At 39.9% G+C, this 27801-nt stretch overlaps 1 protein-coding gene across 1 annotated transcript in view; it reads right to left on the bottom strand.

Annotated features, from left to right (window-relative positions):
- Positions 1 to 27801, bottom strand: part of LOC111568578 (contactin-associated protein-like 4) — a 188509-nt gene that overhangs the window by 13843 nt on the left and 146865 nt on the right. Inside the window, exons 18-21 of the mRNA XM_055014360.1 lie at positions 10399 to 10638; positions 5380 to 5604; positions 3011 to 3144; positions 308 to 395 (exon numbers count right to left, since the gene is read on the bottom strand). Of these exons, the coding sequence (XP_054870335.1) occupies positions 308 to 395; positions 3011 to 3144; positions 5380 to 5604; positions 10399 to 10638 (687 nt within the window). The remainder of the gene's footprint in view (positions 1 to 307; positions 396 to 3010; positions 3145 to 5379; positions 5605 to 10398; positions 10639 to 27801) is intronic.

The following is a 27801-nucleotide window of genomic DNA, read 5'->3' as shown; positions in this document are numbered from 1 at the left end:
AGGTACCAGATGTAGCTAAACACCACTTCCTGCAGCAGCTATATGACCCCCTGAACTTACTGCTAAAACTCTTAATCGTATATTCTTGTGAAATGAAATACAAACATAGCAGAATGCTAACTTATGTGGGTGGATCCACCTGCACGCTAAAGTCGCTGAACCAGACTGCCAGAACAACATTTAAGTTTTCCTACGTTGAGAGTCAAAAGAGGCCAAACATCTCAGAGCTGTTATTCAAATGAGTGTGAGTCTGAGTGCTCCTTCACTGAAAGACCTTTGTCTCTGCTTTTCCTGCCTCCTCACTTACCATGCACTCTGCCCAAAACCAGCGACTTGACGGCATTGAATTCTCCGTCAGATGTCAGGTTGAAGTCCTCTCTGGCATTTTGGTCAATCTGAAAGAAATATTTCCAAAGTTTAGTGTGTTGGAGAGACAGTGTTGTGTGTTGTTTAAGCCTGTAAGTGTGAGTTCACATTTTGAACTTTGGAAGTTTCTAGTCTTGGATATTTTCTGTGCAAAAAATGTTGGTCTGAGAGGAGCAGAAGAAGCAAAAAACATCTCAAGGGTCTCCAAGAGATGAAATCCTGGGGGAAGCGTGAATGTGCTCCAAACGTAAGAGTTCAAGTCTCTGAAAACAAAACATTCCCAATTTTATGCAAATCTGCTGTAAATAGATGCTGAGATATCTTTCTTCACACTAAACTGCCCTCCTCTTGCACATTGCATGGCTAAAGATACAAGCGTTCAGTGTAGTGGAAGCTGATAAGATGAGATGCACCTCATATTTCACTGGGGCCTCACAACACAGTGAATCAGGATGCTGCACCCGAGCAAGACGAGGTCACCTTGTTATTTATCTCGCGGTGTTGATAATTATACAGACATTCAGGTTGCTGGCTGGCTCCTGGTTAGATAAAATTTACCTCATACATCATCTGAAGCTATTGTTAACAAGGTAGGAGGTTAGATCCAGGTACGATTAAGATGCTTCATATTTCATCTGCGGCTGTTTTAATGTGTCCCTGCTGGAGCTGCATCCAGGACGGCAGGTGTTGGCGGCTGCAGTGAGACTCAAATGCTGACTAGGGTTTTACTACGTTGAGGAATATCACCACACCGTACACTCACAAACTGCTTGGGGGTACAGCTATATGTGTGTCGTTGCATTTGCCCTTGAGATAAGCATGACATTGGTAAACATCGAAACAAAAAGTTTGTGTTGAGCAGCTTTTCACTTTGTCTGCATAGTGGAAACAGCGCATCATCAATACTTCAACAGTAGCTTTTCTTTTCCAAAAAACATACAATGCATGAATTATTATGTGAAAAAAAGCCCTCACAGGTTATAGCTTCAGCAAGTGAATCATGTGCTGCTACACGCCTGGTATAATGTTCAGTCAGATGGATGTTTTACTGTTACATTGACAACATATCCCAATCAGGCACAGGATTCAAACCATCGACAACTACAGCGTACAACATTGATTTTTTTTCCGTAATAATGCACTGTTTTGCTATGAAACCTTTGGTCCTGGTTTTTATCTGGATGTTGTTTTGACATATACCACCTACCTAAACATTGTTCCAGACCAAGAACACTCTTTTTGGGCAACAACAGTCTCCCAGTAAGACAATGTGGCCCACTGCACCTCAAAAACTGCTCAAGAACAGCTCAAAGAACACAACCAAGAGTTCCAGGCACTGACGCAGCCTCCAGACTCCCTAAATCCCAATGCAGTGGATCATCAATGGGATGCTTTGGAACAAATCCAATCCCTTGAGGTCAAAGCCAAACCCTGCAACCCCAGAGAACCCAAAAGATCTGCCAGCTTCCTGAGAGGCTGTCTACCTAGTTGTCATGTGATACATCCAAGTTTATAACAACAAAAAAACAAAACAAAACAAGAAAAGCACTCAGAGAGCGCAGTACTCCACCAACGCTGCTTAGTCGCATGGTTTCCGATGAATAAGTCCAGATAAGTCTGCAGTGGTGGATCTGTAGTCGGATTGCAGTCATGTGTAGCATTCACTAGTTGTCATAGTTACAGTGACGCCGTGCCACTGATACAGAAATCTTTAACAAATCCGTGGATCCAGACTATAAGCCGCATCACTGCCAAAATCTAATCACTTGGTCCTTGTGTCATTTCTGACCTTCCCTGAAAATTTCATCCAAATGCATTAGTCTGTTTTTGAGTAATGTTGCTAACAGAGAACCAACCGATTAATGGAAGGACAAATGTATGCAGATCATCACATAACTCCGCCGTAACAAAAAAGGGGTTTCACTATATGAGACCTTTAAACCATATTCAGTGTATCTCACAGCAGCCAATAGTTTCCAGAAAATCTACTCAGAAGAACCGTGTCCTGCTAAACATCATGCAGCAGACAAGCAAAGCTAGTGAGCAGCCAAGCAGCAGCTATAAAGCAAATCAGGTATTTTGTGGAGCTGATGGAGCCCAAAAAAAGAGCAAAAACAGGAGTAAAAACTATTATCCACTAACGGATGTACACTGCAGTTCAAACGTTTGGAGTCACTTAGAAATGTCCTTATTTTTGAAAGAAATGCAGTTTTTTCCAATGAAGATAACATTAAATTAATCAGAAATCCAGTGTAGACATTGTTAATGTGGTAAATGACTATTCTAGCTGGAAACAGCTGATTTTTAATGGAATATCTCCATAGAGGTACAGAGGAACATTTCCAGCAACCATCACTCCTGTGTTCTAATGCTACATTGTGTTAGCTAATGGTTTTGAAAGGCTAATTGATGATTAGAAAACCCTTGTCGATTATGTTAGCACATGAATAAAAGTGTGAGTTTTCATGGAAAACATGAAATTGTCTGGGTGATTCCAAACTTTTGTACGGTAGTGTATGTGTTTGAGAAAGCCTAAAGCAGGACTGCAGAGGGATTCTCATGCAGCTTTGTGTCTCATGCATGTGTACATGTCCTGCTAAGGTATTAACCAAAACTGCTTCATGAACTGATGAGATGGTTTTACCTGAATGGACACAGAGTCTGAGAGTCTCCTGATGGTAACGGTGTGCAGTTGTCCGTTGGCCAAACTCCTCACGTTGCTCTCCAACACTTCAGCTTCTCTGCTGCTGTCCAGCTTGTATCTCACCTCCAGCTTATCTTCACACACACACAACACACATCAAACCAGGTTATTCCATTTCAGATCTCCAAAAGAAGGAAACAACATTCAAGGCTATGCTGTCAGAAAGAAGGATTTTAGCTTAAATCATCATCATTTCAAAGTTTTAGGCAAAGTTTTAGCTTTTCCTTAAAATGGCCTTGTGTTGTCCTATAATCATGGCCAAAAGGGTAAACACACATTTAATCCTTCAAATACAGATCAGAAGAGATGATTTCTCTATTCATTAAGATTTCTATAGTAAGAGGATGAGAGGTAATTCTCTATCAACAGAATGAATATAATTAAATCTAATTAATTCTCCTAATAGTCAAGCTTATTAAGTGCAGATTTAACAAAGCCCTTATGATGTGTTGGGGAAAAAATAGAGGGAAAATTAAAGAATGTTCTTCAAAGTTATTTTTTCTAGACAGCATGTGCTATATTTGTATAAGTACGAAAAATAACTACTATCAAACGCTGCGGCTACAGCAGCCTACCCATTACCTAGCACTACCTATTTATTCAGAGTTTTTTGAAGACCTCCAGCTACCTGCTACTGTTCCAATAATAAAAGTATTGTTTAAAAGAGGCCTTAAGTGAAAAAAAAAGTTGTGTTTGGGACGAGGAGGTATAACTGCAGTCAAGGGTAAAATGAAATGAGCCATCTCACGCCAAACTAGGGAGAGCTCTTAGCCATTTAATTGTGTGCTTCCATTTACCTGACAAGTCCACAGTCAGCACGAAACCTTAATGCCCTGCTGTCCGTCAGCTTTCTCTGAGTCATTAGTGCCACAAAAAAAGTCCATTTACAGCTAATCTAGCAGCAAAGTGCCAATTTTATTAGACTCCCGGATGCTGAAAATGTAATTTTGAATTCAAAGTGCCTCGTGCTACTTTTAAAAGCCAAACTCGCAACATAATTATTTTACACAAAAGTTCAGAAAACACTTCAGCAAGTTTTCGGCTGCTTTATTCAGCAGCGCGCTGAAGTGCCACCCATTAGAAGCCCATCACATTCTTATTCCTGCAGCAGCACTCATCAGGGCTCAGTAATAATACCGGTGGACTTTTTTTTTTAGTTGCAGACATAACATATTATCTGGCAAGGCTGGACAGAGAAAAAGGCAGAAGATCTGACAGATTCTGATGACACACAGGAGGAAAGAAAGAAGAAGCAGGAGAGGTCAATATCCAGAGAAGATGTCAGGAATGGAGACAGAATGAGAGGAAGTCCTGACATGAAGAGAGAGGAGAGTCCAAGAAGAGAAGCAAAGCTAGAAAAATAACTTCAAAAAGTTGAGGGAACAGCAAGGAGAGGTGAAAAGAAGAGTCTGAGAATAAGAAAAGTGGGATGTGAATAGTATTTTACAGAAGATAAATGAAGGAGGAGGAGAACGTTTTAGTGCAAAAGTTCTTCAAAAAACATTGAAATAAATAAAAGCTATTAAGGAAAACAAAGGAGACAAGAGAAGATGCCAGTAACCCTCTAAACCCCAAAACTTGGTCAATTTAAAAGGTATTTTGTCTTTAAAAAAAGGCCAAGAATGCATAATTTATCAGAACCAGAAACTGTAAAAACAGAGAAAATTGTCACATTATCCTCCCTTAAACTACTCATCTGTAACATGCAATTCTGTCAGGAACATTACCCAGATATAAATGAAAAATCATCTCATTTGAAAATTCTCCAAAAAATAACCACTTGCACTAAATGTATTCTGTATAAAACTAAAACATTTTGCACTCTTCTGCACAACTGGGAAGCCATTAGTGATTCAACTGCGATCAACAGTCCCATGAGAAAAATTCAGAAATGTTTTGGCTGAACTTGAGGCCGTGTAAACACAGAGATCAGAGAAAAGTAGTCCATCTAGATCTACATCTACAGTATGTAGAGTAGTAGAAGTTTTTAGTAACTCCTGTGGGTACTTGGAAAGATGTTGCACCTGCTGACTGCTGTTTTTAAGTTTTGTAAAAAAATAATTAAAGACAACCAACTTTTTCTTTTTATATGATTTATGGCATTATATCTTTGCTTTGCTGCACAGGACACATATTTGATATCTGTTTCCTTCTGGTCATGGTTGTGCTGTTTCCATAGACTTTATAGTGCAGAGAAAAATTAATCCATAGTGAGCAAAAACTGTGACAGGAGCCTAAAACATCCAGAAACTGCTTGTCGTGTAAAGGGTTAAAGAAGGGAAGAACAATTAATCTTGCGTCCTCCTCACCGTTCTTGTTGATGAGCAGGGCCAGGTGTTCTCTGTAGTAGGAGCTGACGTAGAGCAGCAGAGCAGGACTCTGGTTGGTCCTGAAGCTCAGCGAGACGTTCTCTCCTCTCAGCGTCATGTCGGAGTAGATGGAGGACGGCAGAGCGCTGCTGTTCCTGCTCAGCTCATAGGGTTCCTTGAAGGTGTAGCTGACGGACGATCCAGGCTTGAAGCTGACCGACACCTCTGGAGGAACGTTTTTTTAAGAACATGCAAAGACTTTTAGCTGTGTGAACCACAACAATGAACAGGTGAGCACTTAGGAGGTTTGTATGTTGTTCAAAAGCATTTTGAAGTGTGGTGGAAAAACTAGTGTTTCCTTGGGAATTTACCCGGTGTGTATCCTGTGATGTTGAAATAAAGAGAATTGAGAAAATAACTGCCTTTTGAGTGTTTTATTTGTTCCACGAGGAAGGTTAATCATCATACAGAGTGCAGAGCAGTCTGCTGAGGAAGACTAAAGAATACCAAGTGGGTGCTGAATATGAGGCTGGGGGGGGAAGGGGATAGACGCAGACAAGTAGGAATCCATGTAATTAACTATTGTTTACGTATACAGGACATACTCCCTCAGATAACATAGCAGGGTTGGTTGTCAGGTAAACAAGTTCAAACATCAAACACGGGTTAAACAATGGCTTGAAGGAATACTAGCACAGTGAAATTACAATTACAGAGCCATCCATCCATCTATTATCTATACACCGCTTAATCCTCATTAGGGTTGCGGGGGGCTGGACTCTATGTCAGCTGACTTAGGGCGAAGGCAGGGGACACCCTGGACAGGTCACCAATCTACCATAGGGCTACATATATAAACAAATAGTCACATTCATATTCACACCTATGGACATTTAGAGTTACCAATTAACCTCAGCATGTTTTTGGACTATGGGAGGAAGCTGGAGAGCCCAGAGAAAACCCACGCATGGACAGGGAGAACATGCAAACTGCATGCAGAAAGATCCCGGGAAGGCAGGGACATGAACCAGGGATCTTCTATCTGCGAGGCTAAAGTGCTAACCACCAAGCCACTGTGCAGCTCTATTACAGAGACTAAAGACTGAAAATACGCTGCTGATTGTTAATTAAGTGTCATTCTGTGGAATATCTTGAATTACATTATCCTATGCATCATTTTCTCCTAATACTGCTGGTAAAGAAATCATCCAAGTCTCAGTGGCTGCGAATAATAAACACACCAGCGACAACATTAAAACCACCCAACACTGTGCATGTTCCCCTCATGCTGACCCATGTGTGGAGACAGAACCTCTGGGGGTTTTAGTTCTGTCTGGATATTGGCAGCGGTTCCTTTGGGTCTTGCATGTCATGGCCCAAGTGGAATGATTCGTTCTGGTGCGTCCTGCAGATGCTCGATTGGATTGGGATCTGGGGAGTTTGGCCGTCAGGTCAACGCCTGAGGCTTGTTGCCGTGGCTGCATTGTCCTCCTCCAGCAGGACAATGTGGGATGAGGACACGAGTCCTTGGTCTGCAGCATTGTTAAGGTATAAAATAACATTTGCATCTATGCAAGGACCTGAGGTTTCCCTGCAGAACATTGCATTGTAATGAGAAGAGCAATGTTGGTGGTTTTAATGTTGTGGCTGATGGGTATATTAACTATATTCTTGTAAAAAAAGCCCGTGGACAGACCTTCAGAGATACACTACCGTTCAAAAGTTTGGGGTCACTTAGAAATGTCCTTATTTTTTGAAAGAAAAGCATTTTTTTTCAATGAAGATACATTAAATTAATCAGCAATACAGTCTAGACATTGTTAATGTGACTATTCTAACTGGAAGCAGCAGATTTTAAATGAAATATGTACATAGGGGTACAGAGGAACATTTCCAGCAACCATCACTCCTGTGTTCTAATGCTACATTGTGTTAGCTAATGATGTTGAAAGGCTAATTGATGATTAGAAAACCCTTGTACAGTTATGTTAGCACATGAATAAAAGAGTGAGTTTTCATGGAAAACATGAAATTGTCTGGGTGACCCCAAACTTTTGAATGGTAGAGTACCTTTATGTGATCTTTCCAAATACCAATCATTCATATGGCGTTTTTTTCCACTAATCTTATGATTAATTGTGGAAAATAATGGCAGCAAAATCCATCAACTGGCAGAGCTTGAAGTGAAGTGTTGCAACAATTTTGCTCATGAAACAGTTCATAGAGAAGAAGAAAAGCAGGGAAATTCTTACATTTTTAACCAGTTTACAGACATTTCCAATTTTTCATTCATCAAAATTGCCATTAATTAATCATCTGCCTTTTGGCTAATTACTAAACCATTAACAAGTATCTGAAAATCTGACATCCTGAGTTTATTCTCTACAAAAACCAAAAATGTTGTTTCTGCTTTCTGCAAAGTACATTTTAGCGGTAAACAAATGATTAATTTCCAGAGTGCAGTTAGACGATCTCTATAGACTTTCTTTTTTTTAAGTTTAATTAACTTCAAAGGAAGGCTGTGGTGTAGGGGAAAAAAAAACTCTGCATGCCTTTTTTGTAATTACAGAAAGTAGTCTGAAGAGTTTTTGCTTCAATTTTCCAACCAAAGATAAACTTTTAAAATATTAAACAGAGTGTGTGGGCATGACTCACAAAGAAAAGCAAAGTGTGCATCAGCGAGTCGTGGGAGACGAGGTCTGTGGGAGCAGCGTGTCACAATTTGAGGGGAGGAAGGGTTAAGAGAGGCCTTTTCGAAAAGCAGATATGGCTGAACTCGCTCAAGTTATTGAACTAATGGAAAGTGGAAAGGTCGACGTGATGACGCATCACAACAGACGTGACCATCTAACAAACGACTAAAATAGACTCCAAGACACCAAACAGTTACTATTTGCATCAAGCCTTTGATGCCACATGGTTGCTAAGTTCTTCTTGAAGGGCGTTAAGTGAGGTAAAAGGCAGAAAAAGATTCTCTGGTACATTTTAACCTTTAGACGGCTGTAGGTAAACACCCACATGAGTGATTCAGTGTTGTTAATTCCACACCATCAGCTGGGTTGAATTCACCTCATTCTGATCCTTATTGCTAATAACTGCTTCTACTGTGCGCTCTAAATGTCTAATTAAAACCCAGACATTCAGGGTTGATTTGCAGAGTTAAGGACTCTTCTCAGACTAATTGCATATAAATTATATACCTTTGAAACAGCTTTAACCTTCATTTAAGAGATGTACGAGCGAGCAACACCGATATAAAGCCGTTGTGACACCGGGCAGCATGTTGTGGAGGGTTTAGACAGCTCTCCTGCAGAGAGGTCAAAGCAGGTGTTAACACTGAGGTAAAACTCCATCCACAATCTTTCTTGTTGACATTCAAATATTGTACCACCTTTAGAATTTAAAAAGTACAAACGTCACACTTTAGTCTTTCACAGAGATACGTAGTTGTGGTTAGGTTGAATTTATTTCTGCTGCAACGGTCTTCCAAGTGGACGATTTTATATCTTGTGTTTTCCTCTGCTTTTCCATTTTTTTTCTTTTTTTTTGTCTGCATTTATTCTCATTGTTTAACTCCACAAAAGGGGTGTTCCTCTGCTTTTCCAGTTGTAAGAAGAACTACCTGTCCTGAGTCTAGTGTTTGGTTTATTTAGGTAGCAACTATTTGACTGGTGTGATTTGAGCCTATCAACGTTCAGATTAACAACTAACTCATGCTTTAGGTTGAGAGTTACTGAGAAATTGGATGTGTCATTAGGATCTAGATAAAAGTTGCAGAATTAGCACAAAATTTGGGGATGCAATCACTATTTTGGAACATTTTGATCATCTGGGTTGCTAGTTGTTGAGGATGATGTAAAAATACTTGCCATCAGGTGTTCTGACATCCAGGAGCACAGCATTTATCTACCATGTCCTACTATAACTGCAGCTGGCCAACCAGGGAAGTTCTCCAGCTGACTGTCTTCCTGTAATTTCAGGCTTCGGTGTCACATGATTGGTGGCACATAGCTTGATTGGCTGGATGTTGGTTCGAATTCAGACAGAATCAGTTGTTCACCTTGCTAACCTGGTTGTTTAACAATAATTTTTAAAACTTTGATTAGGGAATCAGAATATAGCGACTTCCGGTTGAGTTTGGGCAACCACAGTATCTACGTTTTGCTCTGAAATCTTCAACTTTGGATTCTTGAATTGTAAACAATGAAAAACAACAGTGAAATTTTGAAGAGCTGAATTCATAGGAGAAGAAAAGTAGAATACATATGCAAAAAAAGTTCAGCAGTTTGTAAATTTTAAAATATGTTGTGACAGATTGATTTCCATATAATGCTGCTATAGCAACAAGAGAACTTTCAGATTACTGAAAAAGTAACTTTATGTTAACTGAGAGATCCATGATCACTATTTTTTTTATGTTAATAGTGAATCAAATGATAATATTAATATAAATCCATGTGAAGGAATGATTCCACAGCGACTCATCACAAATTGCATGTTTTAGCCTCTTGTAGATAATTGTTTTGTTGTAAAACATGATTTCTATTCAGAGTCAGTTTCAGGACTCATCGATTAAAAATTTGGTGGGCACAAGATGACAGAAAGACAAAAATAGCTGTTAAAAATAGCTGTTAAAGAAAGCAGAACATCTTGTAACTAAAAGCCAGGATTCCTCTTTGGGGGGGTGGTGGAGACCAAAACAGAGCCAAAATCAGAGTGAATATTTCACAATTTTCATCAGTTGCCCAGAAACATGAATGAATGATGATGCCACTGCATGTTGAAAAGGTTTAAATAAACTTTTTGCTAAAACATTAACTACAACAACTTCATGAGGTCATAATATGAGACCATTAGTCTGTGCTTGTTGTGGAATTCTTCAGCCTGACACATTACAAAAATCAAAATTAATGCAATTTTAATTAGCTAAAATGAGTCTTTCTATCAAAGTAGCTTTGAATTGGCATCACCAGCCACATAAATCTGTAATTATGCCTGTGCATCACTGCATGTATTTACCTGTCTGGCAGAAGACTCCGGTGTACGCCGACAGGCTGCAGTCACAGTGGAAGCTGTTGGTTCTCTCCACACAGCGGCCCTGGTTCTGGCAGAGTGAACCATAGCTGCTGCAGTGACCCGGGCAGCCAGGCTGAACTCCGGGTGTGATCTTGGCCCTCTCCTCCAGGTCCAGCGTAACGCCGTTCAGCTGCAGAGAGCGAATACAGCCGCGGAAACCCTTCTGTCTGGATGCTGTGCCACCTGGAAACATAAAAAAAGAGTGAATGACATTAGCATTATACACTATATTGACTGACTATTGGGACACCCCTCTAAATAATTGAATTCAGGTGTTTCAATGACTTCCATGGCCACAGGTGTATAAAATCAAGCACCTCGGCATGCAGACTGCTTCTACAAACATTAATGAAAGAATGGGTCGCTCTCAGGAGCTCAGTGAATTCAAGCGTGGTACCGTGATAGGTTGGAACCTGTGCAATAAGTCAATTTGTGAAATTCCCTCAATAATAAAAATATTTCACGGTCAACTGTTAGTGGTTTTATAAGTGGAAGCAATTGGGAACAACAGCAACTCAACCACAAAGTGGTGGGTCACGTAAAATCACAGAGCGGAGTCAGTGGATGCTGAGGTGCACCGTGCACACAAACAACCAACTTTCTGCAGAATCAATAGCTATAGACCACCAAACCTGGTGTGGTCTTCAGATTACCTCAAGAACACTCAGTGCTTCAGAATACCAAGACATTTTGGACAATTTCCTGCTCCCAACTTTGTGAGAACAGTTTGGAGCTGGTCCTTCCTGTTCCAACATGACTGCACACCAGTACACAAAGGAAGATTAATACAGAAGTGGATGAGCCACTTTGGTGTGGAGAAACTTGACTGGTGTGACTGGAGTCCTGACCTCAACATGATAGAACATCTTTGGGATGAATTAGGGAGCCAGGGCTTCTCGTCACACATCAGCGCCTGACTTCACAAATGCGCTTCTGGAAGATTGGTCAAAAATTCCCATAAACATAAACACACTTCTAAACCTTGTTGAAAGTCTTCCAAAAAGAGTTAGGGCTGTTTTAGCTGCAAAGGGTGGGCCAACTCTATATTAAACCCTACGGATTAAGAATGAGATGTTGGCTTTATTAAGCTAATGAAGTAAAGCCAAAGCTCGTAGTCCAAACAGAAAACTGTGTTTTGGTAAAGATCTACTTGAGCATATCAACACGTCCTCTTCGTTTCAGTCCGTGTCTCATTTCTTTGTGTGTTGACAAGTCTGTATGTTTTCATTCTCGTTGGATTTCCATCTCTGCTCCTCCTGTCAGCTGCAGCAGATCCTCTGCTCCCCCAGCAGCTACAAACTGTCAACACTGTTCCTGTGAAATGACACAATGATGAACCAACAATGAGGCAACAATCTGTAGGTGGGAAGCAGCTTCGGGGACTTTAATCATCTGCCTGCTTGCTCTTTAAAGGGACATTCTGCATGTTCTCTCTTCAGTATTCTTCAGTTCTTGAGCTACAAAAGTTCAAACTCAACATTATACATTCTGTCTGAGCTGCAACACGGCCACCTCTTGCTCGCACAGTTCAAACACGACAACCTCTCTATTTCTGCAGAGATCACAGGCTGAACCTCTTATTGTTCTCGAGGCACAAAGTCAGCAGCTCTTTGCGCTCAGACTCTTTGGCTGACAGCTTCCTATTGTTCAGTAGCAGCTTTTCACACAATAAATCACTGAGCTGCGTTTGACTCTCCTGTAGGCCTCCTGTCTCTGCTCTGATACGACTTGTATAAATTACTGAAGCAGCAAAGCAGCACCGGATATGAAACTGGCTTCAACATTTCCTCTGACACAACACAATGAAGAGCCTTTTTATCCTCATTAAGTTCACTGAAAATCTTTTCAACTTTTAAATGTTCAAACCAGGAAATTATAAATGACTAACTGTCATCTTTGGAGCTATTAATCTTTTTTTTAAAAAATCATTCACAGCAGTAACCCACTGCACAGCTTCATATACACGAACAATGTGACCTGCTGGGACTTCTTATATGCATGTAAGTGTATTTTCATGTTAATTACTGTTATGATCACAGCTGCTGTAATGCAGTTTTCTACATAATGATTCAGACCATGATGTTCTCCGACTGTAAATGTCCAGATGCACAAACCATTTAATGGTACACTAACTGCATGTAAACATATTAACAATTCATGGCACACGTGAAGCTCTATTCAGAAATAATTTATGTACAAGTTGGTAGTTGATTTTTTTTTTTTTAACCTACTTTGAGGGTTTGTGTCCATCACCGTGTTTTTCCCCACAGCAGCATATTTTCCACATATACTTGCAGTGGCAGCACAGCATATTTATACACTCCTAGAAGTAGAAGAACCTCGAGGAACCTTTTGGGGACTATGGAAGAACCTTTGCAGTTTAAAATGATTCCTGCAGCGGAGGTTACTTGACAAACCCCTCTGAAAGGTTCTTAAAGAACAATTTTGTAGAGTTTGGGTTTCTATTTTGACATATTTATTCTTATTGTTATTATAAAAGGATGCTCTATTTATTCCCAAACATCAATACTGCAGATATTCCTAAATAAAACAGTTTTTTTTTAAAATATTGAGACTAATAGGGAGCATGTTATAAGTGTCACAAGTGATTTGCACACAAATCTGTTTCCAAGACCCCAATTTGCCCAAATATTATACATACAATTGATGATAGGATGTACTACAAAAACAGTGGCATTATATTTACACGACCATTCAAAAGTTTGGGGTCACCAAGACAATGTCATGTTTTCCATGAAAAGTCACGCTTTTATTCATGTGCTAACATAACTGCACAAGGGTTTTCTAATCATCAATGAGCCTTTCAACACCATTAGCTAACACAATGTAGCATTAGAACACAGGAGTGATGGTTGCTGGAAATGTTCCTCTGTACCTCTATGGAGATATTCCATTAAAAATCAGCTGTTTCCAGTGAGAATAGTCATTTACCACATTAACTATGTCTCTGTATGTATATATTACATCATATACATGTTGAAAATATTGCAATGTGCACAATTCCAATGAAACTAAGTTTTAAGAATTAAACCAGGAGTAAATGCTAGTATAAAGGGTCAGTTAGGCCTACACCCAATGTTACACAAAAACCTCCAGGAACCCCATTATTAGACATCCTTCCAGGGACCTCTTCTCTAATTGAGGTTGCTGGAAGAACCTTTAACAGCTCAGGTTTTTTTGATTATGCCCAGAGGTCCTTGAGGCTCTCCTAATTCTAAGGTGCACTGAGAGCAGAACTAAGAGCTGAATGCTTGATGAGGACTGAAAAATGTTCGATTTTGGATAACACACTGGGCTCAGCCACCCAATCATGGCGGTGGAAGGGATGAATACTACAAACCCCAACCAACTAATCTTACAATGCTGGGACCACTTTGGAGGCGCAACACTTTTTCAGCTGAGATGCTTTGGCTACTACAATACAGAATATCTGAAGAAGTGATTGTAAACATTGATCAACTATAGCTGACTGCAGCGTATACAACAGACCAACAGTGATGTTCCAAAAAGCATCAGGTTTGGTTTATTGTGGAAATCTGGGGTTGTCATTAAGGTGCAAATATGTATACTTACACACCAGTACTGTTAACTTCTATTAACTTGTCTCCGCACAATGTGATGGTTGGTCTAAGTTAAAAGTGACAGTGACCAATGCAGCATTTTACCCAGAAGGTGAACATTTTTTCAACTCTTGGTGACCAGAATAAAACAAGCAAAAAGCACACAGCATGGAATAGACACCAGTGCATGAAGCATAAAGCTAAATACACTAGTTTTGGGTGGACAAGCTCCCTAAATTATAATTTTAAAAGTTTGAAGACACTATTAAACAAAGTTGCACAAAAAACATGCACACTGGTAGTTATGAATGTAAGATTTTTCATTTCAATTAGTCATTTTTGTTTTTCCATTAACTTTTATTCAACCCAGAGAGTCTCACTGAGATGAAAAATCTCTTATTTTTGGTCAAGATAGGCAGCAACAACAAATGCCATATTACAAAAACAGCCATTAACTCATACTATCGGACTGAAAAACACATCAGTATTAATCATGAATAAAACTCTAATAGCATCATAAAATACTGCATCACGAAAAGTCACAAGATTTCTAAAAACAACCCAATAACGGAGACTTAGTAAAATTCACACATTCGGTTCTAAATAACTGGCAGATGATACAGCAGTGATTTCAATTTCCAGACAAATCAAGTTTTGCAGTTTTTTTTTTTTAAATTTAAATTTTTAAAAGTTTCAGGCAGAAGATACAACATACATGAAAACTCTTTAACCTAAATAACTAAGAACTTTGGGAAACATTAATAAATAGCTATTAACAGGTATGGAAATTTGCTCTAATTATGTCAGCTTTGTTGATAAGAAATGTTTCTTTTCTTGTCAGCTTCATTTGGCTTCTACCATGATCCTTTGTCCTGTGGAGACAAAGCCAGACAGTCTGCTGCTAACTCGAAAGGCTTTGCTCTGGTATTTGGCATCCAAAATTGGACCAGAAACTGAAAGCAAACTTTCATCATGTTTCTACAAACGGTACTCTTCAGCTCGCCCTCACTGTTAGCGGTGCGTTGAGCAGCATGAGAAGCCTCTTCATCGGATATTTCTCACCAAAGTGCACCTAGAGAGTCATAGTTCTCTGCTATTCTTAAGGTTTTATGTAAAAAAGCTTGCATCTTTTATAACACAGTTGCTCATATTTCACCCTGAAGATTCAACCAGGGTGGTTTTTATTCCCATCCAGGTCTTAGAAGTGCTTCACTTAACCTTGTTACTTCAAGAGCCCTGGATGCCTGAAATAACTCATCCCACTTCTCTTTGGCAGTAAAAGGAAACCTTTAGCACCACTAGAGAGATTTAAATGGCAGCGTGTTTGGGTGGAAAAAGGTGATTCTAACAGCGACCAGAGAAGCATCTCTGAGGACCACAACCTCCGATCAAAGCAACAAAACAACAGCAAGAAAAGGTTATTAGAGAACAAACCCTCATAGGCTATCACAGCAGAGAGGTGCTGTACAACTTCAGTTCTAACGAAGATTACAGTCTCTCCACATCAAATGGTAATGCTCCTTACAGGAAACACTTAAAACAGCATAATGAGGGGTTTGTGATGTGCACATCAAAGCCAAGATCAAAGAATCCAACTGCAGATGAATTCCACCTCTGACCAAAGAAGCAGAGCAATCAATACGACCTTCAAGAGAGTTTCGACATCATGAACCGTCATAAATGCATCACAAGACAATCTCTCTACATGGGATATGGAAACAGCGCATTAATGCACATATGAGACCACATGAGAGTGGAAAGAAATTAATTAGTGAACTAGAGATCAAAGCAGCCATCGAGGAGATGCATGTGCAAGTCTCAACATCAAGCTTGGAAAGCACAACATGGACAGAAGCAATTCAAAAGCTGGAGATTCAAACACATATCTGATGGAGCAGCCTCGGCTCTGAGAGGAGAGTTAAAGGCTCAACATGAAATCGAGATATTGTGAAAATACAGATAAAACAGTATAGGACGATTTGAGCTGTGAGGCTCGAGTGATAGAGATCAAACAGTCATCAAAGACGATGTATGTGCCCTGTGTGCTGCTGATGCTGCACACAGAGAAAGAACATATCTGTGCATCAGTCAGTATAGATAACACAGAAACTTAAGTTAACCCTCCACTGTTTTCATTTGATGTCTATTCCACCGTGATATGAAAGACTGAGGAAGTTGAAATCGAAAGATCTCAAAAGAAGGCTGCATAGATTGAGTTTTCAGCTACATTTGTTCATCTCTTTCTTTTCTCCTTCCCTACTTGCAAGATAATAAACACAAGTGAGCAATAAACTCAGATTTCAGATACTTATAGATCATCATCATTAAAGTTAACTTAATTTTGTGTTATCATGATGTGTAGCAAAGCTCCCCGTTCAAGATCAAGTTGGACAGACAACCTCCAAATCTGTTTGCAGGTTGACAAGTCATGTATGTTTTGTTCAGATGTGATCTCACTTTGTTTAGTCCAAACACATGAATAAACCGTCAACTAAGTAAAAAATTGCAGAGAGAGAGAACAGAGCAGAGTGCAGAAATAGGGGCAAACCAACTAAACCAGTATTTCTCAAATAGTGGGGCTTGCCTCCCTGGGGGGTGCAGAGGCATGACAAGGAGGGTGCCAGCGACTGGGAGGAAAAGGTCTGACTACGCGGAACTAATTAGCTGAAATATTGTTTTAATGTCGGCCTGTTTTTTGCAGCGCACAAACTGCGCTGGCCATTCTGCAAGTACGTTCTTGCCAGGAATGGACTTGGAAGTATGAACTCCAGAGAACAGGAGAACACATCGTTAATGTGCAATTGGATCACTGTCATATTTGATCACGTCACCACCTCGGCTCATCTACTCTGATTATGCCGCCCACGGGCTGAAATCAGCCTGTCAGATAGTCCATTTGGGCCCGCAGGATGACTTTGCAAAGCGTAAAAATTACAGAGGAGATATCAACTGTAAACTTTGTGTTTGTAAAACTGTAAATTTTAACCCTCAAGCAACCGAGTGGGGTTAAAATTTATGACCCCAGCCATATAATTATATTTGCTGTTTTTATGTCTTTTATCAGAAAAATGTTTCCTACTATGAATTTGTCAATGTACTTGTCTTACAGCTGCTCATAATTTTTTGCCAACTGTTGTGACCAGGAAAATGGAAACTTGTCCAGGGACACTTATGTGTGTATATATATATATATATATATATATATATATATATATATATATATATATATATATATATATATATATATATATATATATATATAAATAAAAATAAAAGAAATTTCAGGGTGTTCACAATGTTTTGTAAAAAGATAAAAAAAAATTGGAGTTGTGGTGATTTTTAAGTTATTATGCTGTGATTTTTACTGGTAGGGCCCGCTTGAGATCAAATTGGGCTTTATGATGCCCCTGAACTAAAATGAGTTTGACACCCCTGATCTTTAATGCGAAAAACAACAAAACGGAATCAGATAAAGTAACACAGCCCTGCATATTCACATTTGGATCCACGTCGTTTGTCCAGACTTGACATTTGACCTTTGAGGTATAAAATGTCATCTCTTCATTAGTTGTTTGAAATTTCAGCACAATTAGTGTATGTCTGTCAGCAAGACCTTGAACTTTGACCACCGACAACCAAAATCTAATCAGTTCACCCTTCAATTAAATGTTGGTACATCAGCTCTATGTTCACAGATGCAAAAATGAAGCATATGAAGAAAAGAACACTGTCCCTACTGTGGAACATGGAGGAGGCTCTGTTATGTTCTGGGGCTGTCGTCTGGAGAAGGAATCCTTCAAACCTGAGACAACTGGAGCAGTCTGTTCATGAGGAGTGGACCAGAATACCTGCTGAGAGGTGCAGAAGTCTCACTGACAGTTACAGAAATGCTTTGATTGCAGTGATTGCCTCAAAAGGTTGTGCAACAAAATATTAAGTGAAGGTTACCATCATTTTTGTCCAGGCCTGTTTCATGAGTTTATTTTTTTAAATAATTCTGTTGAAAAACATTTCAAAAGCAATGTCTGATTTTCATTGGTTAATTTTCATAGATTTTTTATTTATTATTACTTTTGTCAGATTCAAACTATTTCTGTGACCATTGTGGGTTTTTCTTTCATTAACCGAGGGGTACCAACAATTTTGTCCACATGTGTATATAGGAGTACAGAGGAACATTTCCAGCAACCATCACTCCTGTGTTCTAATGCTACATTGTGTTAGCTAATGGTGTTGGAAGGCTAATTGATGATTAGAAAACCCTTGTGCAACTATGTTAGTACATGAATAAAAGTGTGAGTTTCCATGAAAACATAAAGTTGTCTCGGTGACCCCAAACTTTTGGGTAGTAGTAGTAGCGTAATATAATGCCACTGTTTTTGTAGTACGTCCTATCATCACCTCAAGTGTTATCTCCACTTTTGTAAACTCAACTTAGCGTATCTAGAGTTTATAGATTGTTATATTTATTAGGTCTTTAGATTTATCTTTTAGCTTTAGACTTCATATTTATTACTTACTAACTCTGTTGCTATCTTGTTGTCTCACTAACTTTTTATGCGTTCTGTAAGTTTCAGTTACCAAGACAAATTCCTTGTGTGTGGTACCTCACTTGACAAGAAAGCATTTTCTAATTCTGCTTTTAATTCAATGGACATTCAAGCAATGGGTGAAGGTGGTCTGGTCTGCTGAGTAACACTTTCTTTTACATCATGTGGATGTCTTTGAGCATTTGTTGTTGACCTGCATAAAGAAGGCAGCAAGCTGCATTGTGGGAAGAAGGCAAGCTGATGGACGCAGCAGGATGTTCTGAGCAATGTTCTGCTGGGAAACCTTGGGTCTTGCATTTATGTGGATCTTACTTTGACATATGGCACCTAGCTAAACTTATCTGCAGACCATGTACACCCCTTTATGGCAACTGTAATCCATCAATTATCTGTACACCACTGCAGGACAATGGTCCCTGCCACACTGCAAACATGACATGACACAGAGTTTTGGGTGTCAATTTGGCCCCCAAATATCCCAGATCTTTATCTGACTGAGCGTCTGTCAGATGTGCTACAGAAACAATTTGGATCCATGCACGCTCCTTTTCACAACTTACAGAACAAAAGATTCAGCTGCTAATGTCTTTATGTCCGATACTGCAGGACACTGTCACAGATCTTTTAGAGTTCATGCTTCAACAGGTCGGAGCTGTTTTAGTGGCTGGAGATGGACCGACACAATATTAAGCCATATAGAGCCAATAAAGTTATATTAGTATTATTTAGCTTTTGTTGTTGAATCATATTGTCTCCTTGTGTCCTGGTAGCAAGCAGGTTGGGTATTTCTAGTCAATATAACATCGTGATATCACTTTAATCTGCCTCTATTTGATCGGTTCTACTATCCCATAAAGGATTAGTGATGTTGAAATCAAACCAAAACTCCTCACAGCTTTACAGTTTAATAGCTCTGCAAAGAGGAGAGAAATAACCTTGACTTGACAGGATATTGCCTACATTTTATATTATAGGACAATCAATACAGCTGAATTTCGCGGGATGTGTGAAGTGAAGATCAAAGGAATGCTGAAAATCCTTGCAGAAGACGACGTTTTGTCTCCACACTGCAGCAGCAGCAGAACAATGAGCTGTTTGAACACATCCGTTGGTCGATAGCGAGGCAGCACAAATATACAAAGGCTTAACTGTCCAAACAAAGCAAAACAACTGCTTCTAAAACTCCCACAAAGGAGGCGATTTCTGCATTCATTGCAGAGCTCGCTTAAAAATTCTGTGCATGGATTTTTAGCACCTGCAATGCAAACGGCATGGTGTGGATTATAAATCCGTGCGAGGCAATAACACGGCTTATTAATCAAAACAATGGAATTCACTGCCTTACAAAGCAAGGCAGGATTACGGCACATAAATGCGGCGTACGTTGAAATATGGCTTATGAATTTATACAAACCAACACAGCAGCTTAGTTCAAACACTGGAATGGTTTGCTTTACAAATCAAGTCTTATAAATACAATTCATGCAGTAAAACAGTTTGCAAATTTAAACGCGCCAATGCTGAAGCTTGTGAATCCAAATAACTCAATATTTTGTTTGTATCGTGCACAGGGAGGGACAGTGTGCTCCGGAATAAATTATACACAATGAGCATGTACACAGAAATCCTTTTGCAGCTGATAATAAGCCAATGGTAAGTTGTAAGGTAACATCTGACTATTATACCTCAGGGATTTTACATGTAGAATTCTACTGAATCTGTCCAAAGAGATTAATAGCATTTTTTTGAGACGTGTAGAATGAGTGACACCAAATTTGGGAACGTGTTCTCATCTAGGGTTGAGATGCTTTTGATTTAAATTTTTTTTTAAAAGCCTGTGTTACCACTGGGTGAGCAGGAGACATGAGGCATCTACCTGACAGGGACAAGAAAAGATGACAGCCGAACCAGTAGCTCTGTGAGGCTGGACTCATCCACAGTGGTGCTTCCAGAGAAATGCTGACATCAGCTTACAATACCGATGTTTAGCAGCTAATGATCAACATTTTAAAGAGGAAGAGACCAGCAGTGATTCAACGATCAGAAACCGTGAAATGTACACTACCGTTCAAAAGTTTGGGGTCACTTAGAAATGGCCTTATTTTTGAAAGAAAAGCGTTGTTTTTTCAATAAAGATAATATTTAATTAGTCAGAAATCCAGTCTAGACATTGTTAATGTGGTAAATTCCTATTTTGCCTGGAAACGGCTGATTTTTATTGGAATATCTCCATAGGGGTACAGAGGAACATTTCCAGCAACCATCACTCCTGTGTTCTAATGCTACATTGTGTTAGCTAATCATGCTGAAAGGCCAGTTGATGAAAAGAAAAATGAACTGTTGACTTGGGCAGCTACTGAGCTAAACTCATCTCAACTTTTAAACTGTCAAGTATGTAAAGTTGCACATTATCACGTGTATAACTTGCCCGTCTGCACATTCCTGCCCGTCATAAATATATTGGTTTATTTCTTTTATCACTTCAGATTGCCTGGATTTGCAACACACTGTTTATCAGACTTCTAACACTTGCTTCTTACTTGTCTTCCAACACGTACTGTCTATTGACCTACAACAGCTGCTTTCATCCTTTTATTCTTCTTTTAAAAAAAAAATTGTTATTGTGAGGCACCAAATCCCCACATCACATTCCTCACATGCGATTCAGTTCAATGTTCAATTAATTTTTATTTATAGAGCAACAATTCATAACATACGCTACCATTCAAAAGCTTGGGGTCACCTGGACAATTTCATGTTTTCCATAAACATTCACACGTTTATTCATGTGCTAACATAATAGCACAAGGGTTTTCTAATCATCAATTAGCCTTTCAACACCATTAGCTAACACAATGTAGCATTAGAACACAGGAGTGATGGTTGCTGGAAATGTTCCTCTGTACCCCTATGGAGATATTCCATTATAAATCAGCTGTTTCCAGCTAGAATAGTCATTTACCACATTAACAATGTCTAGACTGGATTTCTGATTAATTTAATGTTATCTTCATTGAAAAAAAAAACACTTGTTATGATGGGGGAAGCAGGAGAACCCAAGTGCAGACACACAGAACTGGCTGACAGGTGAATAACAGATTTATTTAAACAACTGAACCAATACATTAATGGGGAACTGAGCTGGGGGGGGGAACAGAACTTAACCAACTACTAAAACTCTAATCCTACGAATACAAAAAAACGGAAGTTTACAAACTGAACTGAATTACAAAACTAAGCTGGGTAGGGGTACTCACGACATGGGGAAACTGAGAACCAAGGGAGAAAACAGGCTGGGGAAAATCCACGAACAGGTTGGAGCAAAATAGAGTCCAAGAAGGGGAAATCCAGGAGGGGGGAGAGCAACAGAGTCCATGGGGCTAAAGCAGTCCGGAGGTGGCAGGCTTGGTGGGGAGAAACAGAATTGAAGTAAGGATGTGAATCTATGATCCGGCAGAGAGTGAATGAAAGGACAGAGCTTAAATGAGTGGAGGTGAAGTGGAGAACAGGTGAATGGTGTGAACTAATTACTGCAGGTGACACTCATTGCAGTAATCAGCAAAACAGAGTGCAGGCAGGTGAAGCAGGGAGAGAGAGACAGGAGGAAGAGATGACAGACAGACAGAGGGAGCCAGAGAGAGACAGGTCAAAACAGAAACAGATGAGGAACAATGGGAGAAAGAAGGAAAAAGAGAAAAGGAGAAAGAAGGGCAGAGGCGGGAGCAGGATCATAACATTTCTTTCAAAAATAAGGACAAAAATAAGGACATTTCAAAAATAAGGACATTTCTAAGTGACCCTAAACTTTTACAAACAGTAGTGTATGTCATCTCTTACACTTCACTTCAAGGTAAAGACCAGAACAGAGAACCTAACAACCCAAAGTTGAATCCAAAGTTGCCTCTGCATTCCTTATGAGCGAGCAGACGGCGATGGTGGGAAGCAACCAAAAAACTAAATATAAGCAGGTATGTGATAAACAGTATGTACAGTGGGTCGGGGCTGGGATTCAAGATGGGTTCCTGTTCACTTTAATGTTCATCAGAGGGTTGGCCTGTGAGAAGAAATTGTTCTTATGTCTGGTTGTTTTGGCGTTCAGTGCTCCGTAGCGCCTACCAGAGGGCAGGACTTGGAACAGATCATGTCCAGGATGTGACAGGTCTACGTAGATGTTACCGCCTGTTTTCCAACACTGAAATAGAATAAGGCCTGAACGGAAGGTAAAGTCGGTCAAAATGATTTCATTTAAAGTCCTGACAATCTGTTGTAGTCTGTCTGTGTTGTTTTTAGTGGACAGATGGTGTGAATTTCACACCAAAAAGAAAATTTTACTAAGAAACACAAATGCCAACCTCTTGGTAGCGCAAGAAAAACAGTCAGGGAAGTCCTTGGATTTCATCCTCTGGTTTGGCTCATGGATATCTAAAGACATTCATGACAATCCCTCCAGTATCCGTTGAGATATTTGAGTGTCGACCAAAGTGATGGACTGACTGACATCCCTAAAGAAAGGCTGTGAACACACTAATAAGCTACTGAACTGTACCATGGGAAATGTAGGATCCAGCATTTTGAGAGCTTGGCCCACAAAAGAAATGAAGTCACATACTTCAGTCTCTGCTGCACCCTATTTTGACCATTACCTTTTAATTATTAAACACACTATCAGTACAGAATTGTACAATTGAATGCAAGATAAAATCTGAGATGGTAAAAATGTTTAAAAGGTGATTGTGGAGATGTTTGAAGGTTAGCTGATTAGTCACATATGTGTGTGCAGAAATAGTTCAGATTTTAATCTTGCACTGGGTAGCAAAAAAAGTGAATATTTAAAAATAAGATAACAATAATTTCAGATGCTTTCATGCAAAATGTGTAGTTGATGATTAATTTACCAAAATAAAAATGTTAATGTCAAGAGATTGGGTTATAAAGCCTGCTGTAAATTCCATTTCCAGACAGTATGTATAGCAATTACACTTTAATGTTCTGAAAAAACTTGGTTTGAAATACTATAGGTTTATTTTTAAAATGAAATCTTTCTGAATAAACATTACTCATGCTTCATCAGGACTGTGTGTGTGTGGTTGGATCAAATTTATTTATCAAACTTCTGCCAAACTGTACCACAGCCATCAGACAAACATTCCTATAATACAAAATTCTGATTTGTGCTTAAAATGATCTTTTTCTAAATGAGCTGCACCATTTGAAACTTGTGAAAATGTGTGTACCTTTAAAAAGCTGCCGTAATTAATGAATAAGTTATTTTGCATAATGAGATTGCTTCCATGTTTGTCCAATTATGGCACCAATACTTCTGGTAATTACTTAGTAAGTAAAATATCGTTTTTTTCCCCCACCGTTCAGGCTTTTTAGTGCAGTTGCTCGCTGTTTAAAGACAACCAGGACAGTATGTAAATATTTATGAGATGCTTAATTTGCAATTAAATTACAAATTGGTCTATTCAAGCAAAACCAGGGTTGTCGGTGCTTCTTAATTACTCTTGGGTTCGTGACCACACACGCTCTGTCACACCTTTGGCTTTCCCTCAGCAGGTACATTCACAGTCTATCACTGGCTAAAGACATTCAGTCAATAAATATTCACCTTGATTTCTCTGCTACCGGTGGCCAATTTCGTCTGTTTGTTGGTTTGTTTTCATTCCTCTGTGTCTTTGCTGAAATAGCATTCAAAACATCTCCAGACTGATGAAACTTGATAAAAAACGATGGATTTTGTTTGCTGTCTTTTTCTCCTGCAGATCTATAAACTGACCCTGAGGCTGAATCGGGCATTAAAATTGCAGAATTGAACTGCTGATGTTCAGATAAACAGGACGTCAGGAATAATGAAGTTTGCAGGTGGTCAGTTACATGACTGCACAATGAGCGAGTTCAGATTAATTTACAGATTATCTAAAGACTGTCGTTGCTAGAAATGACCGCACAGCTCCCTGCATGCTGCATGCTTATTTATTGATCATGATTGTTCTTCAGCTGTCAGAAACTATCGACTCAGCACTTTCATATTCAATAGCGCTGAGCAGCTGGTGGCATTTGGCCAAAAACAGTTTGTTGTAGAATATCTTGCTTCCTTTTACAGTATGCATATCTACTAATTCCAGACCTGTTGACTGTAGTGTCTTTGAATCTAAGTCTAGGAGGAGTTTATTCTGTAATGTACTGTTGTCAATAACAGATTAGTAAGTGAGGAAAAAAATATGAAGGGTTACAATCTGATGCTGATTTATAGACTTTGTTTTTCACTCAGGTTTAGCTACAGAGGAAGATATACCGATCAGGCAAAACATTCTGACCACTGACAGGTGAAGTGAATAACTCTGATTATCTCTTCATCATGGCACCTGTTAGTAGGTTGGATATATTAGGCAGCAAGTGAACATATTGTCCTCAAAGTTGATGTGTTGGAAGCAGGAAAAATGGGAAAGTGTAAGGATTTGAGCCAGATTGACAAGGCGACTGGGTCAGAGCATCTCCAAAACTGCAGCTCTTGTCGAGTGTTCCCAGTCTGCATTGGTCAGTTAAAGATTTAGCTTCTATGGAGTCAATTTTGCTGATTCTGGGGTTTGACAATATAATACAAACACCGTCCAGTGCTGAACATGTCAGGACCCCTGCTAGGCCCCCCTTTCTGCCTTCCCTCCTCTCTCTCTCTCCTCCTCGGGCTGTCGGTACCTCTACCATCTTGCTGTGTGCCTGCAGACTGGTGATCAGCACTGATGGAGGCCAGCTGCTGTTCCAGCACGCCTGCAGTGCATCACCCCCAGCATAAAGCCTGGTTCAACTCGGTGCATGATCCTAAGCACAGCTTCAGCAGTCAGTGAGCAGGTCCTCTACAAGTTTTCTTCTAGCGCTTTGAATGTTATACTGATATTGTTCTGTTCTGCCTACAGTGCTGCTGACCGCACTGTCGCAGTTCTGCCCTGCTCTGTTGATGTCGCTGCCACGACCCGCTCCTGCTGTCTGAAGAGGACGTGGATCCTGGTATGTTCTGAGCCTGCCCTAGCTGGGAACCTGGACCAGCCTTCCCAGGAGGACCTGGACCCCCCGACTGCTCTGCTCGACCCTGCCGCTTGCTGGGTATCTGGACCCTTCCTGCTGTAGAGGACCTGGACCCCCCTCGTCTGCTCCGTCTTACCCGGCTGCTTGCCAGTATCCTGGAGCCTGCCTGCCCCCTCCCTTCCTGCTTTTGCGAGTCCAACCTTAGTCTGATTTTGTGCCCCCCAGTTCTAGTTGTTGAGCTGCTACTATTTAAATAAATCCAGTTAATTGAGATGTCTCTGCCTGTCTGTGTTCTCACTTTGGGTTCACCCCCCTCACTCACCATGACATAGCATCTGAATTTTCTCAAAGCTGTTTAAAGGTGCCACATGCAAAATTCCAAAACACAAATACAGCATTAATATAACGGTGAAAAACTACCTACTTCGTAAAGATAAGGTTGAGCAATAACGTCTTTAGCAGAGACTGTGTTGGAATCCGAATTTCTGTTTTCCATATTTTGACACTTTGTCCAGTTGTGTGTGCCAGTTAATACATGTCCCACCCATTGAAACTATTGGTCTTCCCTGAGCGTACAGAGTGACCTCTAACATCATAGTGAAAGTGCAGGCTAGCCTTCAGCCAGTGCAGCAAACAGGAGAATTTAACCTTCTGAACTTCAAGCAATAATTTTACTTACTGCGGTCTCATTTATCACTGCAACATAAATATTAAACCAGGCCTTTTTTTCTCTTATATTTTAAAATTTGTAGTTTTTAACTCCAGTGTTTCCTCAGGGGGGTCCTCCACACTGGGGGCTGTATCTGGGGTGCTGCTGTCTGTGGGTCCCTTCGGCCCAGCTGACTGGGGGGCTCCCTACCTCGGTGTGGGGAGCCCAGATGCCAGCATCCCTGGCAGGCATCCTCTGACTCATCCCAGTCTGGACGACTCCAATGGTAGCATTTTCCACAATGGTTAGTGCCATGCCATGTCTCCCTACTGTCAGAGTGTGTGTGTGTATATGGAGGGAAGGAGGGATGGGTTTCAAATGTTGTAAAGCACTTTGTATTGCATTTTAATTGTATGAAAAGTGCAAAAAAAGTTTGATTGAAATGCTTTTTGTCACTTCTACACATCGTGCAAGTAGTACAGAGCAGAGATTTGTAAAATATAACAGGTTTTGTGATTCAAAGGGGTAAAAAAAAAAAAGTATTTTATCACGCTATTTAACTAATTTATGTGCACTTGTTTCATCTTGGCTTAGTGTGAGAGAAGGAAGACAGGTAAAGTGTCGTCTCTCTCTGAATGGGTAATCTACTTCAAAAAATAGCAGCGCAGGGCTGCTGTCCTGCACAATGCAAATCGCCTGCAAAATTTGACATTTTCAGTGTAGCATGTCGCTGCTTGGAAATCTGCTTACTTCAATATCTTCATTGCTGGATACTGTTCCTATAGTTGACGACAACTTGCGACAGCCATTCAATGTATTTTCCAGTAATAATGTGGACGAATGGTTGTGACTGCATTATATTTTGTTGTCTCTCATCTACACATGATTGATTTGAGATGCTGGTGTTCTAGTCTGACATCCAATGGTTCTAAATGTTCAAAACAGAACCTTTAATGCTGATGTAAAAACCTACACATCCACGATTATGCTTCCTCAACATAGTTTTTATTAACATATCTGCAGTGTGGTATTAACTGTGTGTATACTTTATGATCACTTCACTTCAGCAGGGTGAAATAATTTTTTTGCCTAAAAACAGTAAACCTTTGCCAGAGGAGCACTCAATACAGATGTGGGAACTTTAATCTAGCGTCTGGATTCTGTCCAGTGTTTTCTCACACTGAACCTGTTATTCTGTACCTGGTCTAATTATAGGACACACAATTACCTTTCTGCAAATAAAAATGTTAACTGTCAGCGCTCCATTAAAGCTGGCACACACCGCTAATTAGCATTCAGCTTAATGTGACTTCATTGTTATGCACTAAAAGGAGTGTCGCTGCATGAATTTTCAGTGTGTCGGCCAGAAAACACAGGAATCGTGAAGACTTTAGGCAAACATAGGAACGTTGCTGACAGAACGACACTCCACAGCATATTTGCTGAACAAAATACAGCCGCGCAAGTAACCAGTTAATTAATTCTACACATCTAATGAGAAAAAATGCAAATTATGAGCTTGTATATTATTCCTGTTTTG

The sequence above is a fragment of the Amphiprion ocellaris genome, chromosome 10, assembly GCF_022539595.1.
Source record: "Amphiprion ocellaris isolate individual 3 ecotype Okinawa chromosome 10, ASM2253959v1, whole genome shotgun sequence".
In the NCBI taxonomy this organism is placed as follows: Eukaryota; Metazoa; Chordata; class Actinopteri; family Pomacentridae; genus Amphiprion; species Amphiprion ocellaris.
Note: the sequence above shows the minus strand (reverse complement) of the source record. Positions and strands in the feature narration are given on the sequence as shown.